We start from the raw sequence: 18,082 nt of genomic DNA, 5'->3' as shown, positions 1-18,082 counted from the left end.
AAAAAATAAGAGACCGCTTAAAAATTATGAGTTTCTTTGATTTTACCAAATTGAAAAACTCTGGAATATAAATGAGGAAGATAAATGATCACAAGCCATCAAACCAAGCTGAACTGCTTGAACTTTTGCGCCAGGAGTGGCATAAAGTTATCCAAAAGCAGTGTGTAAGACTGGTGGAGGAGAACATGCAAAGATGCATGAAAACTGTGATTAAAAACCAGGGTTATTTCATCAAATATTGATTTCTGAACACTTAAAACTCTATGAATATAAACTTGTTTTCTTTGCATCATTTGAGGTCTGAAAGCTCTGCACCTTTTTTTTTTTGGTTATTTCAGCCTTTTCTCATTTTCTTACAGTGACAATATTTTTATTTGGAATTTGGGAGAAATGTTGTCTGTAGTTTATAGAATAAAACAACAATGTTCATTTTACTTAAACATATACATTTAAATAGCAAAATCAGAGACACTGATTCAGAAACTGAAGTGGTCTCTTAATTTCTGTTAAGAGCTGTATATGTATTGTAAGTGTGTTTAATTTATTGTAAATAAGTAAATAACTGGAAATACTGAGCAGCTTATATTAGTAGTCATTGTGATTTCTAGTTCTTTTTTGTCACTCAAGACATGAATGTTTTTATATCGATTTTAAATCAGTTGTGCACTTTTTTAGGTGATGGTAAGTCCTCTCTGGGCGGCTCCTCCGGGCGCAGCAGCAGTGGTGGAGGCAGTAACTCGGATGAAACCATTAAGACTATTTTGGAGCAGGCCCGGCGGGAGATGCAGGCGCAGCAGCAGGCTCTGCTGGAAATGGAGGTCTGCGGCCGAACGCCGTCCGGAGACCGCCTGAGCTCACAAGACCATTCCAAGGGCCTCGCTGGCCCCATGCCCGCCTACATCAAGCAGGAAGAAGGAGGCCCCATTGCCGTGTGCATGGCCAACCCCATCAGCAGCCCCCAGACCCCCCTGAGCGTGCTGTCCCCCGCCGCCTTCGTCCAGAACATCATCCGCAAGGTCAAGTCTGAGATTGGAGAGGCCGGCACCTACTTCGACCAGCACTGGTCAGTGGAGCGGGGGTCTGTCATGTTAGCCGCAGGTACCGCGTCCCACCCTTTCAACTCCGTCTCGCCCTCGCTGTCCTCCTCGTCCTCCACCGGACACTCCTCCGTGCCTCGGGCGTGGCCGCGCACAGAGAACGGAGACTGCACCCCTGGAGCTGAGGAGGTTACGGAGGACGAGCCCCTGCTGGGACGACCCGTGGAGGTGAAAGTGGAGCCCGAAGTGTCGGTGAGCGCGGAGCCCCCCTGCGGAGGAGCACGGATGGGCTATTACCCCTCCTATATCCCACGTACCCTCAAACCGACCGTACCGCCGCTGACCCCGGAGCAGTACGAGATGTACATGTACCGCGAGGTGGACACCATCGAGCTGACCCGGCAGGTGAAGGAGAAGCTGGCTAAGAACGGCATTTGCCAGAGGATCTTTGGAGAGAAGGTAAATAAATCATTTCATTATTTTATTATTTCATCTCAAGCTCTTACAGTGGCTTAAAACCTTCAACAAATCGGAATCATAGCACATAAATATTAAGAATAATAAAAATGTCAATCATTTGTCTTTTGCTCACAATCCCTTCAATACCGTACATAATATTGTGTTTTTAGCTGCGTTATTCCCTCTCTTCAAATATATTCAAATAAGGGTGTGATCCAGATCCATTAGTACAGTGTGTTAATAGACCAAGTTTTGGCTACTTTAAGTTGAATCCACTTTAATGCAATATTTATCCACTGTAGGCTATATAAATGGTTTGTTTTCAGAAGGGAGCAAAACAGTTTTTATTTAAAAAATAAACAATAGAAGTATATATGATTTCAGTTCTTGTATTTAAACTAGTATTAAGGTTAAGGAAGCCACGCTTTCTTTTAAACATAGGCATGTAACATAAGACTTTTTTATGCGATTTGTTCATTATTGTGAATAAACATGTTCATAATGACTTACTGTACTGTTTAAATTAAGGGTTAAATGTATTTCTTAATTTCGGTTGATGCGATATTGATATGAACAATACAAAAACCCCAGAACATCAGTCAGTGACACATGCTGTGAATAATCTTTTTTTTTAAATGATGGAAATGTGTTTAAAAATCATATCACCATTATTGATATATTTTAAATCACAGTACTGGTATATATAATGATTGAATTATTTGTAGATCTAACTTGTCTTTTTTTCTAGAAAATTTGAATATTGTATAAGAATATTTGGTACTTTTGGCAGTGTGGGCAACGTGCCAAGTGCACATTTACATAAAAGCTGCAAGGAGAGGGAAGCATGAAGTGCTGTAAGATTTCCCGGAAAAACTCTGCAGTGACTTAATAAAACACAGTGGATCAACACCAGCAGATGACATGTCTCTCCAAGCCATCACTGATTGTGGAAACTTCACACTAGACCTCAAGCAGTTTGGACTGTGTGTCTCTCCACTCTTTCTCCAGACTCTGCTCCCTTGATCTCCAAATGAAATGTAAAATTTAGAGACATGTCATCTGCTGGTGTTGATCCACTGGGTTTTATTATCAAGCCTAAAGTCAGTGCAGTTTTGTTTTCCCACAAAATCTTAAAGCACTTCATGCCTTACTCTGCTGACAACTTTTATGAAGATGCGGATTTCATTTTCCAGCAGGACTGCCCACACTGCCAAAAGTACCAATTAGTCTTATATAATATTCTAATTTTCAGATACACTGATTTTTGGGTTTTGATTGGCTGTAAGCTTCATAATCATCAACAATAAAATAAATAAACGCTTAAAGTAGATCACTCTGTGTGTTAAATACATCTATATAATATATGAGTTTCACATTTTAAACTGAATTACTGAAATAAAGTAACTTTTTAATGATATTTAAATTTTTTGAGATTCACCTGTATTGCATAGTTCTATTTTCTGTTATTGGGCTTTGCTTTGCTACCACCTTGTGGTGGACTGAAGGCTTCACTACAGATTGATTACCCCTAACAATGAGTTCTGTGTTTTTTTCAGATGAGTTCTGGGGCAAATTTTTCAGCTTTTTCATGCTATCCCAAATAATTACATTGATTATCTCTGTCAATATTTTAATACATAGTTTTGATAGGTGAGGTTTTTAAATGTCTCATTAACTCATTAAGTTTGTGTTTCTGGTTTCCGCAGGTGCTGGGACTCTCACAGGGCAGCGTGAGTGACATGTTGTCCAGACCTAAACCATGGAGTAAGCTCACTCAGAAAGGCAGAGAGCCCTTTATCCGTATGCAGCTGTGGCTTCTGGACCAGCTGGGTCAGGGTCTCAACCAGCAGCCCATCCACAGCCACAACCAGGGTGAGCTTTACTAATGATTCAGCTCCTCACTGAGGAGGACAGTGCTGGAACTTTGTGCACTTTATGATTTTATCTCAGAATAGCACATTTACAGTAGAAGAATTAAAATTTGATCATTTCAATGGAAGCCATGTACAATATTTGAATTTAAGCCATATTCAAGTGTTTCTTAAATTTAAAATTAAACTTAAAATTAAGAGACTACTTTAGTTTCTGAATCTGTTGTTGCTATATATAGGTAAATGTTTGAGTAAAATGAACATTGTTGTTTTATTCTATAAATTACGGACAACATTTCTCCCAAATTCCAAATAAAAAAAATGTCATTTTGAGCATTTATTTGCAGAAAATGAGAATAGGCTGAAATAACAGAAAAGAAGCAGAGCTTTCAGACCTTAAATAATGCAAAGAAAACACGTTTATATTCATCAAGTTTTAAGAGTTCAGAAATCAATATTTGGTGGTTGTTAATCACAGTTTTTGTGCATCTTGGCATGTTCTCCTCCACCAGTCTTACACACTGCTTTTGCATAACTTTATGCCACTCCTGGTGCAAAAATTCAAGCAGTTTGCTTGGTTTAATGGCTTGTGATCATCCATCTTCCTCTTGATTATAATCCAGAGGTTTTTAATTTTGGTAAAATCAAAGAATCTCATAAATTTTAGGTGGTATCTTATTTTTTTCCAGAGGTTTAGTAAATGTTGTACATAGTTTATAGAATAAAACAACAATGTTCATTTTACTTAAACATAAACCTATAAATAGCTGAAACTGAAGTGGTTTCTTATTTATTTACAGAGCTGTATGTCAGTTTTAAAAGCACAGTAAGAGAAACAGCATGTTCATGCTAAAAATTCATGGAAATAAATAATTCTGATCAACATGAATCATAGATTAAATGTTTGTGAAGGAACTTTTTATAACCTTTGAGTTTGTAGTGAATTACAAATTTGTCTTCTATATATTATCCTGCAGATAAAAGCCCAGTGACAACCCGCTCCTCACCCTCCCCTCCCCCCAGCCCGGAGGAGAGCCACCCCAGCCTGCCCCTAGAGCCGGTCAGTCTCACCCTAGAAAGCAGCAAAGAAAACCAGCACCCGCAGCATGTGGAGCCACACGGAGGAAAGACCACTCCAGGCATGCTGACCACACCCCAGCCCCACACCCCACTGGGCATCCAGGAGCTGGTGGCCATGTCTCCAGAGCTGGACACATACGCCATCACCAAGAGAGTCAAAGAGGTTCTCACAGACAACAACCTGGGTGAGTTCAGGCGTTTCACATGGTTTGAGATATAGATCATTTCACTGTCTCAGTTATTGAACCTACTGGAAGTCAATGTTCAATATGAAGCTTGGATCTATAGACTCCATCACCCCCCCTCCCTTGTTCCTTTCCTTTTCCTTTGAAGGTTTATGAGAAAAATCTTAACTATGCATAAATGTGTAAGATAAATGTGTATTAGTAACGATCACTGTGTGGGTACGTTTGTATGGTTTCAGGTCAGCGGCTGTTCGGTGAGAGTATTCTAGGACTGACGCAGGGTTCCGTCTCAGACCTGCTTTCCAGGCCCAAACCGTGGCACAAACTGAGTCTGAAAGGCAGAGAGCCTTTTGTCCGTATGCAGCTGTGGCTCAATGACCCACACAATGTGGACAAGCTGAGGGACATGAAGAAAATGGAGAAAAAAGGTGAACAAAGTGGATTTTTAAACAAAATTCTGTGCAAATAGTATAGATAAATTAAAGCTGATGTCACTAAGTTTTCATTTTAAACTAGGCGGGTGTGATGCAGTCTCCTTTCAGAGCGGATGAATCCGATTCCAGGTCATGTTCAGTCAGAGAGAGAGAGAGAGCGCGCTCAGTCAGAAACTTTACTCCTTCGTTTCTTTGTTTTTACTATAAGTTAATGAGCTACTGAGCTCTGATTTCCCCCTTCTGAAGTCTGCATTGCTCCACCAGCTGCTCGCGTTCAGTAAAACTGAGCCAGATCCTCTTTTCCACACTGTACATGTAACGTATGTACGTAAAGACACATGCTGTGACCAGAAGAACTCCCACGAAAAGCCAGCAACCCAGTTTTTAGAATGAATATTTTGGGCTTAGCCGGGATGGTCGTTTTAGCACACTGGTACCATTAAACACAATATTTTGTCACTTCTTTACAACAAAATATCAGAAACAAAATAATAATAAAAATAATAAGACTGCCACTTTAAAAAAGGTTGTGTCAATTGAATATTATTATTACAAAAATGCCCTGAAATATTGTGATATTATTTTAGGGACATATGGGCCACCAGGATACAACTTTTAGGTTTGTCCATAGTCTCAATATTATTATATAACAGAATATACGTCTTTCATACAGCCTCCTGTTTAACAGTGTTGGAACAAAAGCACAGACTGTACTTGGAAAAAGGTCCAGTATGTGTCCCTGGGGTTGTGCCCTACATATTAGTCACTGTACCCTTAGACATCAGTACTTGCACCCCTTACTGCTAAGAAAAGGTACATGTATAAGATACATATATACCTTTTACATTAATACTCTTTTGAAAAGGAAGTAGACTTAATCACACTAAAAGTATGTTCTAATTAGGTAAAGAATACTAAACATATTTTTTTAATTTGATATACTTTATGAAAATACACAATACATATACTTTCTCTGTATTTCCGAAAAAAGTATTGCATTGTGTTGCTAGAAAAAAAAAATATCTATATAGTATCTATAATATATATATATATATCTTGGCATTAAATACTACTGCACACTTAATTAATGTGCACTTTAGTTTAGTTTTTAGGCAATATGTGCATCAGTATGCAAAGTAGCTCATTTACAATATACTTTATTAAACATTGTGTTGATAGAAAATATATATATATGTCTTGGCATTAAATACTACTGCTTAAAGTGCACTTTCCTGAAGTTTTTTCCAAATAGCATTAAGGTGTACACAATATATGCATCATATATGCATCACGTGTTATAGTAAATTTGCTATATACTTTAAGAAAGAAATTATAAAAAAAAACATATTTAAACCTACTAAAGTTTGGAGAAGTTATGAGAAAAAAGAACTTCAAAGCACAACCAAATGCTTTTATGTTGTATTTCAATATAGCCTAATTACAATTTAAATATACTTAAGTTGCCACAAGTTGTTTTAAAATAGCCATTTTGTATGTATTGAAGTACATATTTATTTTAATGCTAAAAGTATGTACTTTTCCATGTTTAGTATATTTAAAAAATACATACTTAAATGCACAAGGGTAGCTAAAATCAAAAATTGAAACTATTATCATGTCCCATGACTTTTGCCCTGTTATGACATGGACGATAAAGAATGTAGCACTGACCTGCAGGATGTGCGTGTGGATGTGATTTTTGCTTGTGTGTTCACATGGACAGTTCTAGCCAGACACCACCGGTCACAATCATTAGTAATCTTAATCCACAAATGTGCGCTACAATGATGCTACCAGGGAATAGAGGTCCAGTTCAGAACTTAAGAAGCTAACAAGAAATGTCTATTTATAGGTTTATTTTAAGTAAAATTTTTTTTGCCAAATGATTATTTTACAGCTTCTCTTTCTTTATGCATCTCTTACAGCCTACCTGAAACGCCGGTATGGCCTCTTGAGTCCAGGCTCAGACAGCGACTCCCCAGGCGCTCGATCCGACTGCATCAGCCCAGGCCTGGCCCCCATGGAGCTGTGCCCTTTCAGCCAGGCCAAGAAGCCCAGAGTGGTGCTGGCTGCTGAGGAGAAGGAGGCTTTGAGGAGAGCTTATCTCCAAGAGCCCTACCCCTCCCAGCACACCATCGAGATGCTGGCCACCCAGCTCAACCTCAAAACCAACACCGTCATCAACTGGTTCCATAACTACAGGTCAGAAGTGAGCTGTGGAGCCACACAACTTCACCCAGGCACTTTAAAAAACACTGTGGTATTATGTTATAAAAACACAGATCTTAGTTGGTATAACAAACTAAACTAAACCAAACTAAAGCCCTATCCGGACGGGATTAGTTTCTCAGGGGGTCCTGGGGTCATTTTCTCTTTTACGGGTGGGGTCCTCTGTAATTTTATTCCTGTCCGGAACACATTTCCATGGAGATCCATGTAAACACAACAGCGATTAAAAAAAAAAAAAATCACGATGTCATGTGACTGAGAAAGCCGAGAAAAAAAAAAACAGTTTTTAGTTGCAGTCTGGATGCAAGAGTTTTATCACTGAGTAGAAGTGTGAGATATTTTTCACAGACTTCCCCCTGAGAAGCTAATCCCGTCCAGATAGGGCTTAAGAGATCTACATAAAAGTCTGGAATAGTCCAGTTATGAACCCTTATGAACTCCAACACAACTTATTAAACTTCTCTATAGCACAGTTTGACACAATTCTGATCTTCCTGGAGTACCTCCTGTCCTGCACATTTTAGGGGACTACCTGCTTTAACACACCCTCTGTTAACTCTGAGGGGACTTAGGAAGGAAGGTGGTTCTCCAGGACCAGGGATGGGAAATACTGATCTACTGTACAGCATCAAACCAAGCACATGAGAGTCTTGTTAATTACTTAATGAGTTGAATCCTGTGCACTGATGAGAGGAAAACATAAAAATATGTCCAGGATTAGGATTGGGAAGCACTTTTCTTTTGGGAGTCTGATGTGACTCTTTGACGGAGCTCTTGCTCCATCTTGTGGCCAATGGCTGTAAAATAACAATGTGATTTCATTTGATTGGCTAAACTCAAGTAGTCTTTTTGGTAATGCATTCTCTCTTTGATGCCTAACTCTGCATGGTCTCAACTGTCCACTTGTAAGCAGGTCACGGATGCGGCGGGAGGTCCTCATGGAGGGCCCCCAGGACAACGACCTGGATGCAGAGCCCCAGAACTACTCTCCTTCGGTGGTCCGCAGTCCTGCTTCCGACAGTGATGAAAGGAAACTGACCCCGGGGGCTCTTGGCCGCCGTCTCAGCAACGGACCCAGGCCGCTGGCCGTCAAACAAGAAACGAGCGAGCTGGAGGAAGAGGAAGATCTCCGTGTCAGACAGGCAAACTGCTCCTCCATGGGCATCCAGTTCCCCCAGCTAAAGACTGAGAGAGAGGAGCAGGAATCCAGTTACAGGGACCCAGCTCTGCCCCCACACTGCCCCCAGGGCTTCAGGGAGGACGAAGCAGGCAGCAGCCAGGTCCAGGGCCTTTACCCAGGGTCTCTGTCCACAGAGGGCGTCCAGAGGAGCAGTGAGGACCTTGAAAAATCGCCAGTGGATCCGGTCAGCTTCAAGGCCTCGTCGGAGACCTGCCGCGGCAGCCTGGAGGTGTCCCTCAACTCCCCGTCCGCAGCCTCCTCACCCGGCCTCATGATGTCCGTCTCTCCCGTCCCTTCCTCCTCTGCCCCCATCTCTCCGTCTCCACCCAACGCACCCCCCACAAGCACTAACTCCAGCCACGAGGCCCCGTCCGGCCCCAGCTACGGCCTGGACAACCCCCAGTCCCTGCACAACCCCAAACTCAGCAAGAGCACTCAGAGGCGCAACGAGAAGATGGCCAACCTGAACAACATCATCCACCGCCTGGAGCGAGCCGCCAACCGCGAGGAGACCCTCGAGTGGGAGTTCTAAGGCCAAGCTGCTAACTCTCGTCCCAGACACTGAAGTCTCTTCTGAAGTCTCTTTAAGAGAACTTGTTTTCTGTCTGGAGAAAAGGGAAAAAATAGGTTATTGAGGAGAGAATTCCTCTCCCAGCATTTGGAGCTTGGCTCCGCTCTTTTTGCCTGTCTGGGTGGCCTCACAAGGAACACAGATAAAAAAAAAAAAAAAACTAAACAGAGTGAAACCCTCAAACTCACAGACAAAAAAAACAGAACTCAGTCATCTCCCCGTCAAAGACTTTTAAGAAAGAAAAACAAACATATTTATAAACGTGTTTAGGTATTTTGATAAAAGGATCCTACTTTGAATTCTATGTTACAGCACTAGCTGTTGTGTTTTAAACAATGAAGGAGAGAAAAATCCTCTTTGACATGAAGACTTTGCAGCTATGGTGTCATGAAATGCACACTGAAGTCCTGTAGATTGCCACTGGGTGAGATTATTTCATATGAGACCTCTGTCTTAAGCCATCAAAAAGCACTACTTATTTAAAAAAAGAAGAAAAAAAAAGAGACACTGACCAAATTTGCTACTTTTTGAATAGCAATTTTTCAGATTTTGTCTGTAAGACGGGACATTTAAAGTCAAGTGACGTGAGAAACTTCATACTGACTGAGGGATAGTCCTTAAAGACTCTAAATAGTGAACAATGCGTATGTACTTAGTTTCTTGGTGACATGTTTTGGAACATTTGTTACACAAGCGTATAATGTGTGGTTGTACGTGCTGTAGAAATTGTCTGCAATAGCCTTCTCAGAACAAGATGTAGCATGGTACTCAACTTACCCTCTTATCCTCTATAGTTAGTAACCTGTGATATACTTGAGCGATAAAAAACGGAAAACGTTGGAAAACTTCAGCAAAAAGTAAGAAAAAAGGAATTGTAAAAAAAAAATGTTTTAAAGATAGAATCTTTTTTCTTTTCTTTTTTTTTAATTGTTCTTGTTTATTTTCTCTCCTTTAAGGATTCTTTAAGGTTTACAATAGGGCCTTTGGTGCACCTGGAAGTGAGTGAGCCATCTGCCACTTGTAGAGCAACGTCCCTGTGTTCAGTCATTTATTTTGCGTTTGTTTACCTCACTTTCCCCCAGATGCACTGATTTAATCTTTTTTGATCTGATCTGATCTGATCTGATCTCTTCCTGCTGACGTGGGCCAAGGCAAGGCTGGTTACCTCACAGTCACAGTTCTGAACCGGGGATCTGATCCCTGATTCAATGTTTGAAGTTCTTTGCCCCCAAATGGTTACAATATATTGCTCTTGATACAATATATAAATATATAAGCTTGAAACAAGCCTCAAAGATCATTTTGAGAGAATCTGGTGGGCTAGGCTAGTCAGCTGGGGTCTGTTAGCATGCACATGTTCAGGTGTAAAAATCAAGCCCTTTTCATTATGAACTCACTCTCTCGCTCTGTCCGTCCAGCCCTTGTTCTTCCTCTCAGGTTCCCTCTGTTTAGTCCTCGTGTCTGTGGGTATGTTTCTGTAAGTCTGCCATCATCCACACGTACGTACCCTCCAACATATATGCCTTCTTCTGTATCGCTGCTGTTGGGTCAAAACTTCAATTTTGATCAATTCACAAAAAAACTAGCATTTTAAACTTAACTAATGGACATGAACTAATCTGCAGTAATATAGAGAGCATATATTACTTTTTTCATTTTAATTCTACAAAAAAATAATTCAAAAGAAGTCATTCAGAGTGGTTTAGTGTAATTTTTTTCCCTGTACCGAACAGAATCATACTACCAACTCAGATTTCTTTACAGTGGTGGTGATGGGAACAAGAGGTTGGAGTGATATTTTATAAGGCCATTTAATGTACTGTCAAAAATCACTGAATCCACAGTCTAAAACTTTTAATTCTTTTAATTAAGGCACAAAAACTTTTTAGCCATTTTCTGTGCCCCCTTTTCCTGTGCATTGCACATGGATGTGATTTCTGTCTCTGTCTGTTCACACAGACAGTTTTGACCAGATGTTACCAGTCACAACCATAAATCTTAGACTTTCTACACTGTGGATCAAGAAATATAAAATGCCTGCACAACTACAGAAATTCCTTCTCACACTTACTATCAGTCCTCACTCAAACTCTGATCATTCATGTTGTCTTACCATGAGCACGCTGCATAGTCTTCAGCCTCACTTACAAGATAACACCTCACAACTTATAGAGGTTTGGGCATTCCCAAGCTGTAACAGTTTTTGATCTATTTACACACTGCTGTCCTATTACTTTTAGTCTGTTGGTGTACATAATTAATCTAAAATAACTTTTTAAGGGCATTTTTATATTCTTACATGTAAGACATCCTCTCTGTCCTATGTGCACTTTTATAAACATCTTTTGAACAAACTGTCTCTGCACTGAGGACATTTTTTGTAATAGCTTTTCTGTTAATACCGCCCCCCCCTTCTGCTGACGTCCAACCATCTGCATTTCACCATCTCATCTCTCTCCCTCCTGCCCTGCCTCTAAACCCATACATCACCCAGTGCCCCTCCCAAACTACCCTTCCTTTTTTATAGCCTTTTTCAAATTTGAACTGAGGGTGGAGTCAGCAAACATCAGAGATTTTAGTGCCCCTTTAAATACAACATTTCAGACCAAACCACTCTGGATAATTTTGTTCATGTTGTAATGATTTAATTATGTAAACTTAAAAAAGTTTAAGCTAGAAGGTTTTGATAGGACAGCAGCAAAATATTTTGCACTGGGAGTAAGGTCACGACTGTTGAGATTGCAGCGAGTGAGCACCCAAACCTGATAATTTTATGCGACCAACATTTTCCAACATTTATGATTTTGTTTTTTTTTTAATATATAAATGAAACAGAATCAGTTTACATAGTCTCCTTTACCAAACTGTTGGTTTGTTGATTTGTTCATCTTAGCCAATTTGTTGTAGCTCATTTACTGTTTGTTTATTTCAGCTTCTTTTGCTACGTTCACATTACAAGCCCCATAAATCAATTCAGATTTTTTCATTCACCACTGATCAGATCTGATTAACAGGAAACAGCAGAAACAGAGTCTGGCCTCGTGTGCCGCCCAGTGGCGTTGCAAAGATGAACACTAAGTGAACTTATGTTTATTTATATCCACAGAAAAAGCTCTAAATGAGGTGCAGGTCACTGGTTGGAATATGAACTAGTGGAGATCTGTTTAAAGATTAACCCTTTAACAAAATGACCCAATCAGATCTAAGAAAGTGCCGTAGCCTGAACAAACAAAGAAATCATGTTTTGTGAAACCACTGTCCCTATTCATAGAGATTGGAGTCTGGCTAAAGTAATGTTGCAAAGATGTTTCTCCATCACTCCAGCACTGAGAACATCTGTAAAGGAAAAACCGACAACCAAAAATCTGTTCCAATTATGTCAAATAATCAGATACGTGTCCATTCTAAAACCACATTTAAAAGTGATTCCACAATTCACAATTAATCAAAAAAATCGGATTTGATTTTCTTCAGCTTGATAATGTGAACGTATCCTGATATAGAAGTGGGGCAAGATGCAAAAATTAGTTTCACTGTTTTTTTTTTGTTTGTTTGTTTTTTTAACAGATGAACAAAACCTACTACTATTGGGGAAACAGGACATGCAGGACAGGCATGCTGAAATGTTGATATACAGCAAAATGGCATTTATGAATTAAATTTAAGACTGTTGGGTGAAATGGCTGATGGGTGGCCTTTGGCTATATTCACGGCTGTGGTACACTGTTTGTTTTGCTCTAACAGCTCTAAAAGTCCTGTGTTCACATTCACGTTCAACAGCTATAAAAAGCGAAGCACCTAAATGAAATTGTTTTTTATTATTATTATTATTATTTTGCATTTGATTGATCTAGAAATAAGCCTGATTTTGGGCCCTTCTGCTGCTGGTTACTGAAGTGCTGTTTTTTTATTTGATTTTATTTATATTTTAACACAATTACTACAATTGTACAAGAGTTTTCCTAATGGAATTATTTTGTCTTTATATTCTCTATCTCTCTCTCTCTCTTTCTCTCTCTCAATATGTATAGGTCTTCAATACCTCGTACGAGAAATACTTACAGCACTTACCGTTTTAAAAATTGTGAAGTTGAGAAAAGTTTGAGTATGAAAATTATTCTAACTTCTAGTGTTCCACAAGTCTTTGCCTTGATGTATTGTTGAAGTCGGTAGTTAACACTTGCACATGTCTAACTAGTTCTGAGGATTGGAAATATAAACACATGTATAGATATATAAATATTACACATTTACTGAGAAACAGTAGGGGTTCTCGAACACTAGCGTGCTGATATATTTAAATAGAGTGTACAGTTATATTAACCAAACACACAGAGTCAGACCTTGTCTGGCAAGCTTGCCCATGTTCTAGAAACTTCTCTCAGGGTAGTCTTGCTTCTTTAAGCTTTACAAGAACCTGTCAGGTCACATCACTGGTCAGCTTTAACTGTTCATGACCGCTGTTCCTTTCTTTTTTCTTTTTTTGTTTCGTTTAATTTTGTTTTGTGTTTTTCTAGAACACGGGGGAATTCAATTCCATTTTCAGCCTATTTTAAAATGGAAAGCTCAGAGCGAGCGGAGCATAGCTGTTAGCTGAAGATGAGAGGTGCTGAAAGCCCGACTATTTCAGGATCATAAAAAATTGTGGTGCTTGTCTTTTAATTTTTCATTTTTTTTGAGTCAGTTTGCTTAATTCAGAAAGTATCTCGACCATATCTGATAGATACACTGTAAGGAAAAATCTGTAAAATGTACAGTAAAATACTGACAGCTGTGGTTGCCAAAATTTCACCATAAAATGTACAATTGTAATGTAACAAAAGCTTTTTTGGAAACCGGTAATTTTATATTCTTTAATGTGACAAAAATAGGTATAATATCACAGTGGCTAGAAAATCTTACATTTTCCAGCATATTTACAAACTTTTATTGTCTTGTTTGACAGTTTTTCACCGTAGATTTTACAGACATTTTTTTTTACAGTGTATGTTACTTTCTCGAGTCTTAAGGGATACGGACATTTTTAAATGATTGATTATTGTGTCAAAGACAAAATAGAAAAAAAAAGAACAAAAAAAAACTGAACAAGGCCACCAGGTACCACACGAACCACTGCAACTGCCCACTTTACCACTTACCCCCCCTCCCTCCACATCATAGTGTTGTTGGAGACGCAATAGAGATGAGAAGATCATCACAGCAACAAACATGCAACAAACATGCCATCCCATGAATGAGATTACCTTTTCCTACAACTCTCAAGATCTATTTTCATTTAAATTTTATTATCTACCTTAACATCTCTACACTGGATTATTTATTTATTGCATGCTCTTTTGTTCCCCATGTTTCCTTTGTAAAAGAAATTGTACCTTGTCTTTTTGTAATTATACCGGGAAATCAGCACTTGCGCTCCTCAGAGCTGGAGAAGCGCTCCCCTGCATGCCGGAATTGGAACCAGAAGACTGACACTCTGTTGAGAGAACAGTGCAAAAAGAGCCTGAGAAGTATGTTACACAAAGACTGATGGGTTTTACTTTACCTCAACATGATTTCAGCCATAACATACTGTTCCTTTGGTGCTTAAGTGTATTGTGAACCAACGTACCACAGAGTCCTCGCCGCAATTACTGTCCTAAAGTTGTCCTGAAGTTGTGAAGCTGCTGCAGCTTACAGAGAGAGTAGATGACCGTATTAGGAAGACGCTGACAGAAGAGCTGTCAGAATGTGCGAATGTGTGCTTTTAAGGCAGGCTAATGCAGGAGGCTGGTACTCAAGTGTTGTTCCTCTTTTGAGCAAAAAACGAGACAGCAGTGCTCGCTCCCTGCAAGAGATGTTACCTCTCCCCCTCCCCCCGTGCTCCTTCTCCTCCTCCTCTTCCTCCTTCTCTGTCTTTTCTTGTGACATTTTACAGATTTACACATTTTTGGCACTCATTTCGCATCACCTTAATGGGCAGAGCACTTAAGCTTTGGTTTTAAAGAGAGGGCAAAAAAATGTCATGTGTCTTTTAATCATATGTATCAAGTCATCATTGAATACAGTACATTATTGTATAAAACCTTTTCGTGTCGTGTGTTTTTCTCATAATGAGCTAAAAATTGCATCTCTATTGTCCTTCAAAGTATGCCTTATAGTTGAGTTAAGTTATAATTCTTTTACTGGGGCAGCATACATCTTTAACTGAAAAAAAAAACAACCAGCTTCACACTGAGCATACAATTTCCATGCTAAGATGTTCTTAATGCTAAGTTGCTTTTGGGAAACTGGGCCCAGAATTTGGACTCCTATAAAATAAAATCAAACATCAAGTTACACACACAACTGAACTCTTGACAAACAGTTATTCATTATAGTAACAGCATTTCAATAAATGATATGGCAAATGTAGGACAATTGCCTATTTGGTGGTATATAAGACCAGTGTCCTATAAAACATGAAAATCAATGGGTTATTATATCACACCACTATATTTGTACACATCCCATTCATATGTATTTAAGCTATATGTTTCAAGAGATATTACTGTGGCATTTTGGAGTAATGGGAGGTTAAAATTCATAGTGTGTTTTATTTTTATTAAGAGAAAGGTCTGCATTTCAGAAATTTTAAAAACAACACTAAAGTTAGCTTTCTAAAACTCGTGTCACCTTTGCAACCAGTGTTTTGTAGTTTTGAGTCTCTGATTCTGCTCTTCCTCCTGTTATCTCTATATGAGTTTAGGGAAGTGTTGTACAGCTGAGAGTGTTCACTAATCATTAATATCGGTCCTCTGTCTGTGTTTATTGTTGTTTGGGCTACAGTTTCTCCCTGGTCGGTTGAGTACACGTCATGCGTTTTCTGTACTGCTTGCCGCGAGGTCAAAGTTGAAGCATGTTGAACTTTGACCGCGTTCCGCTCTGCTCCGTGGCAACGACGCACCGCTTTACCGCTCTAGAAACAATTGAATCCTATGGGGGTCAGCAGAGACCTATACTTGTACCGCGCCGCGCCTACCACACCACCTTTACACGTTTGGTCCAGTTACACGCGGCCGCCTGTAGGTGGCAGATTTTAACAGTAAAGAGCCGAAATTTACACAAAACGCTGTATACACGCTCTGAATAAAAAAACTTTAACTTTAACAAGTTTAATTTAGACATTATTAAAATAAGATGATGAAAAAGAATCTAAAATTAAATGAGGAACGAGGATGTGTGGAAGAAATCTGTTTCTCTGATTTTGCTATTTATAGGTATATGTTTGAGTAAAATTAACTACGGACATTTATCATTTAGAGCAGGGGTCCTCAAACTTTTAAACTAAAGGGCCAGCTCACTGTTCTTCAGTCTTCTGGGGGGCCGGACTAACAATAAACATTAAAAACTATTTATCATGTGATACTGGTTGCATAATATATGCTATATGTGTAATTCACAATGCAGACATTTTAATGATTTATTAAGTAATAATTTCCATTATCCTACCTCATACAGTGCTTTTCCATAAGTTAATGTGAACTGTGAGCCTGCTTCTGGCTGACAAGACTGTCAATGTCAGGTTCCATGTTTGTTACTCTGTGTAGTGGGAAAATGGCAGAAATTTTTCTCCTTCACATGTTTAAGGAGGAGACCCAGTTTTACTTCAAAGCGCACCATCCGTGGTAACACTCACTAATTTAGCCCAGTCCAGATCTAAATCCGCCACCGTTTGGTGAACTTTCCTGTAGATGTCCTCTCCTGTTGTCGTTCCCTTGATGCTTTGTAGTCCAGCAAGCTCCTCTGTGACTTCGAACTTATCATTAGTTCCGCGGATGAAAATCAACAGTTGCGCCGTGTCACGCATACGTTGCTTTTGTCAAGAGCCAGTGAAAAGGAGCAAAGTCTTTTTGTCTGAGTTTGCAGTTGAAGGTGCAAATTGTCGCCCATTTCTTCTACTCTCCGTGTAACTGTGGGTGCGGATAGACTCACCGCGCTGAACAGGTCCGCCTTTTCTGGGCACATCTCCTTGACAACCGCCACCAGGCACTGTTTTACAAACTCTCCGTCGGTGAACGGCTTTCCACTGCTAGCTATTAGCTTGGCCACTTGAACGCTAGCTCGAACTGATGATATATTTAGGTGTTTTTGCTTTATAAAAGAATTTTGCTGAGTCTCCAACACATGTTTCAGTTTTGCTATTTTGTCTGTCCTCACCTGCCCCGTCAGACAGCCGAACTTGTCTTTATGGCGCGATTCATAATGGCGGCGCAGGTTGTATTCCTTAAACACGGCGACTGACTCCTGGCATATGAGACAAACAGCCTTTTCTTTACATTGCACAAAAAGGTAGTCAGAGGTCCACTGTTGATTAAATACCCTGCACTCAGAGTCGATTTTCTTTTCCTCGACATTCCGTCAGATGTGAGTCTCAGAGCTCATGCGAACAGCACAGAGCGAGTGGTAGTATGTTGTCTGATTACCGTGGGAAATAGCCTTCTGTTTTTTTCATCTGTCTACGGAGACACTCGATGGCCAATTGTCATTTTTTTTTACTGTTTTTTCCCCCCGTATAGCTAATGCTGCTTGCGTGAGGGGCCAGGGAGCAGGTACTGCTGTTGGAGCTAAAGGGGCCGGTCAAATGAGCGCAGGGGGCCGTATGCGGCCCGCGGGCCGTAGTTTGAGGACCCCTGATTTAGAGCATTTATGCGCAGAAAATTAGAAATTAAAATAACAAAAAAAGATGCAGAGCTTTCATTAAATAATGCAAAGAAAACAAGTTTTAAGAATCTAGAAATCAATATAATATAATGGTGGAATAACCCTGTTTTTTAATTCACAGTTTATGGCAGTTTGAGGGCATTCTTTGATGAGCATGTGAGAATAATAAACAGTTGCCTTCACTAAGCAGCTGGTAAAACACTAGCATTAGTGTAAATCTATATCTATCTATCTATCTATCTATCTATCTATCTATCTATCTATCTATCTATCTATCTATCTATCTATATATATATATATATATATATATATATATATATATATATATATATAGCATTGTAAGAGCAATAAATAATA

The 18,082-nt window shown here is 39.5% G+C and overlaps 1 protein-coding gene across 2 annotated transcripts in view; it reads left to right on the top strand.

Annotated features, from left to right (window-relative positions):
* Positions 1-15,101, top strand: part of cux2b (cut-like homeobox 2b) — a 200,382-nt gene extending 185,281 nt beyond the window's left edge. Inside the window, exons 17-22 of one of the 2 annotated variants that reach the window (XM_007247184.3) lie at positions 676-1,496; positions 3,203-3,368; positions 4,345-4,632; positions 4,872-5,060; positions 6,992-7,268; positions 8,209-15,101. In XM_007247184.3, coding sequence (XP_007247246.3) covers positions 676-1,496; positions 3,203-3,368; positions 4,345-4,632; positions 4,872-5,060; positions 6,992-7,268; positions 8,209-9,007 — 2,540 coding nt within the window. In that variant the 3' untranslated portion in view covers positions 9,008-15,101. Of the gene's footprint in view, positions 1-675; positions 1,497-3,202; positions 3,369-4,344; positions 4,633-4,871; positions 5,061-6,991; positions 7,269-8,205 lie in introns of both variants that reach the window. The other variant, XM_015605300.3, reaches the window with a different exon arrangement.
* The last annotated feature ends 2,981 nt before the right edge of the window (positions 15,102-18,082 follow it).

Source organism: Astyanax mexicanus, chromosome 12, assembly GCF_023375975.1.
Source record: "Astyanax mexicanus isolate ESR-SI-001 chromosome 12, AstMex3_surface, whole genome shotgun sequence".
Taxonomy (NCBI): domain Eukaryota; kingdom Metazoa; phylum Chordata; class Actinopteri; order Characiformes; family Acestrorhamphidae; genus Astyanax; species Astyanax mexicanus.
This window is presented reverse-complemented; position numbering and strand designations above follow the sequence as displayed.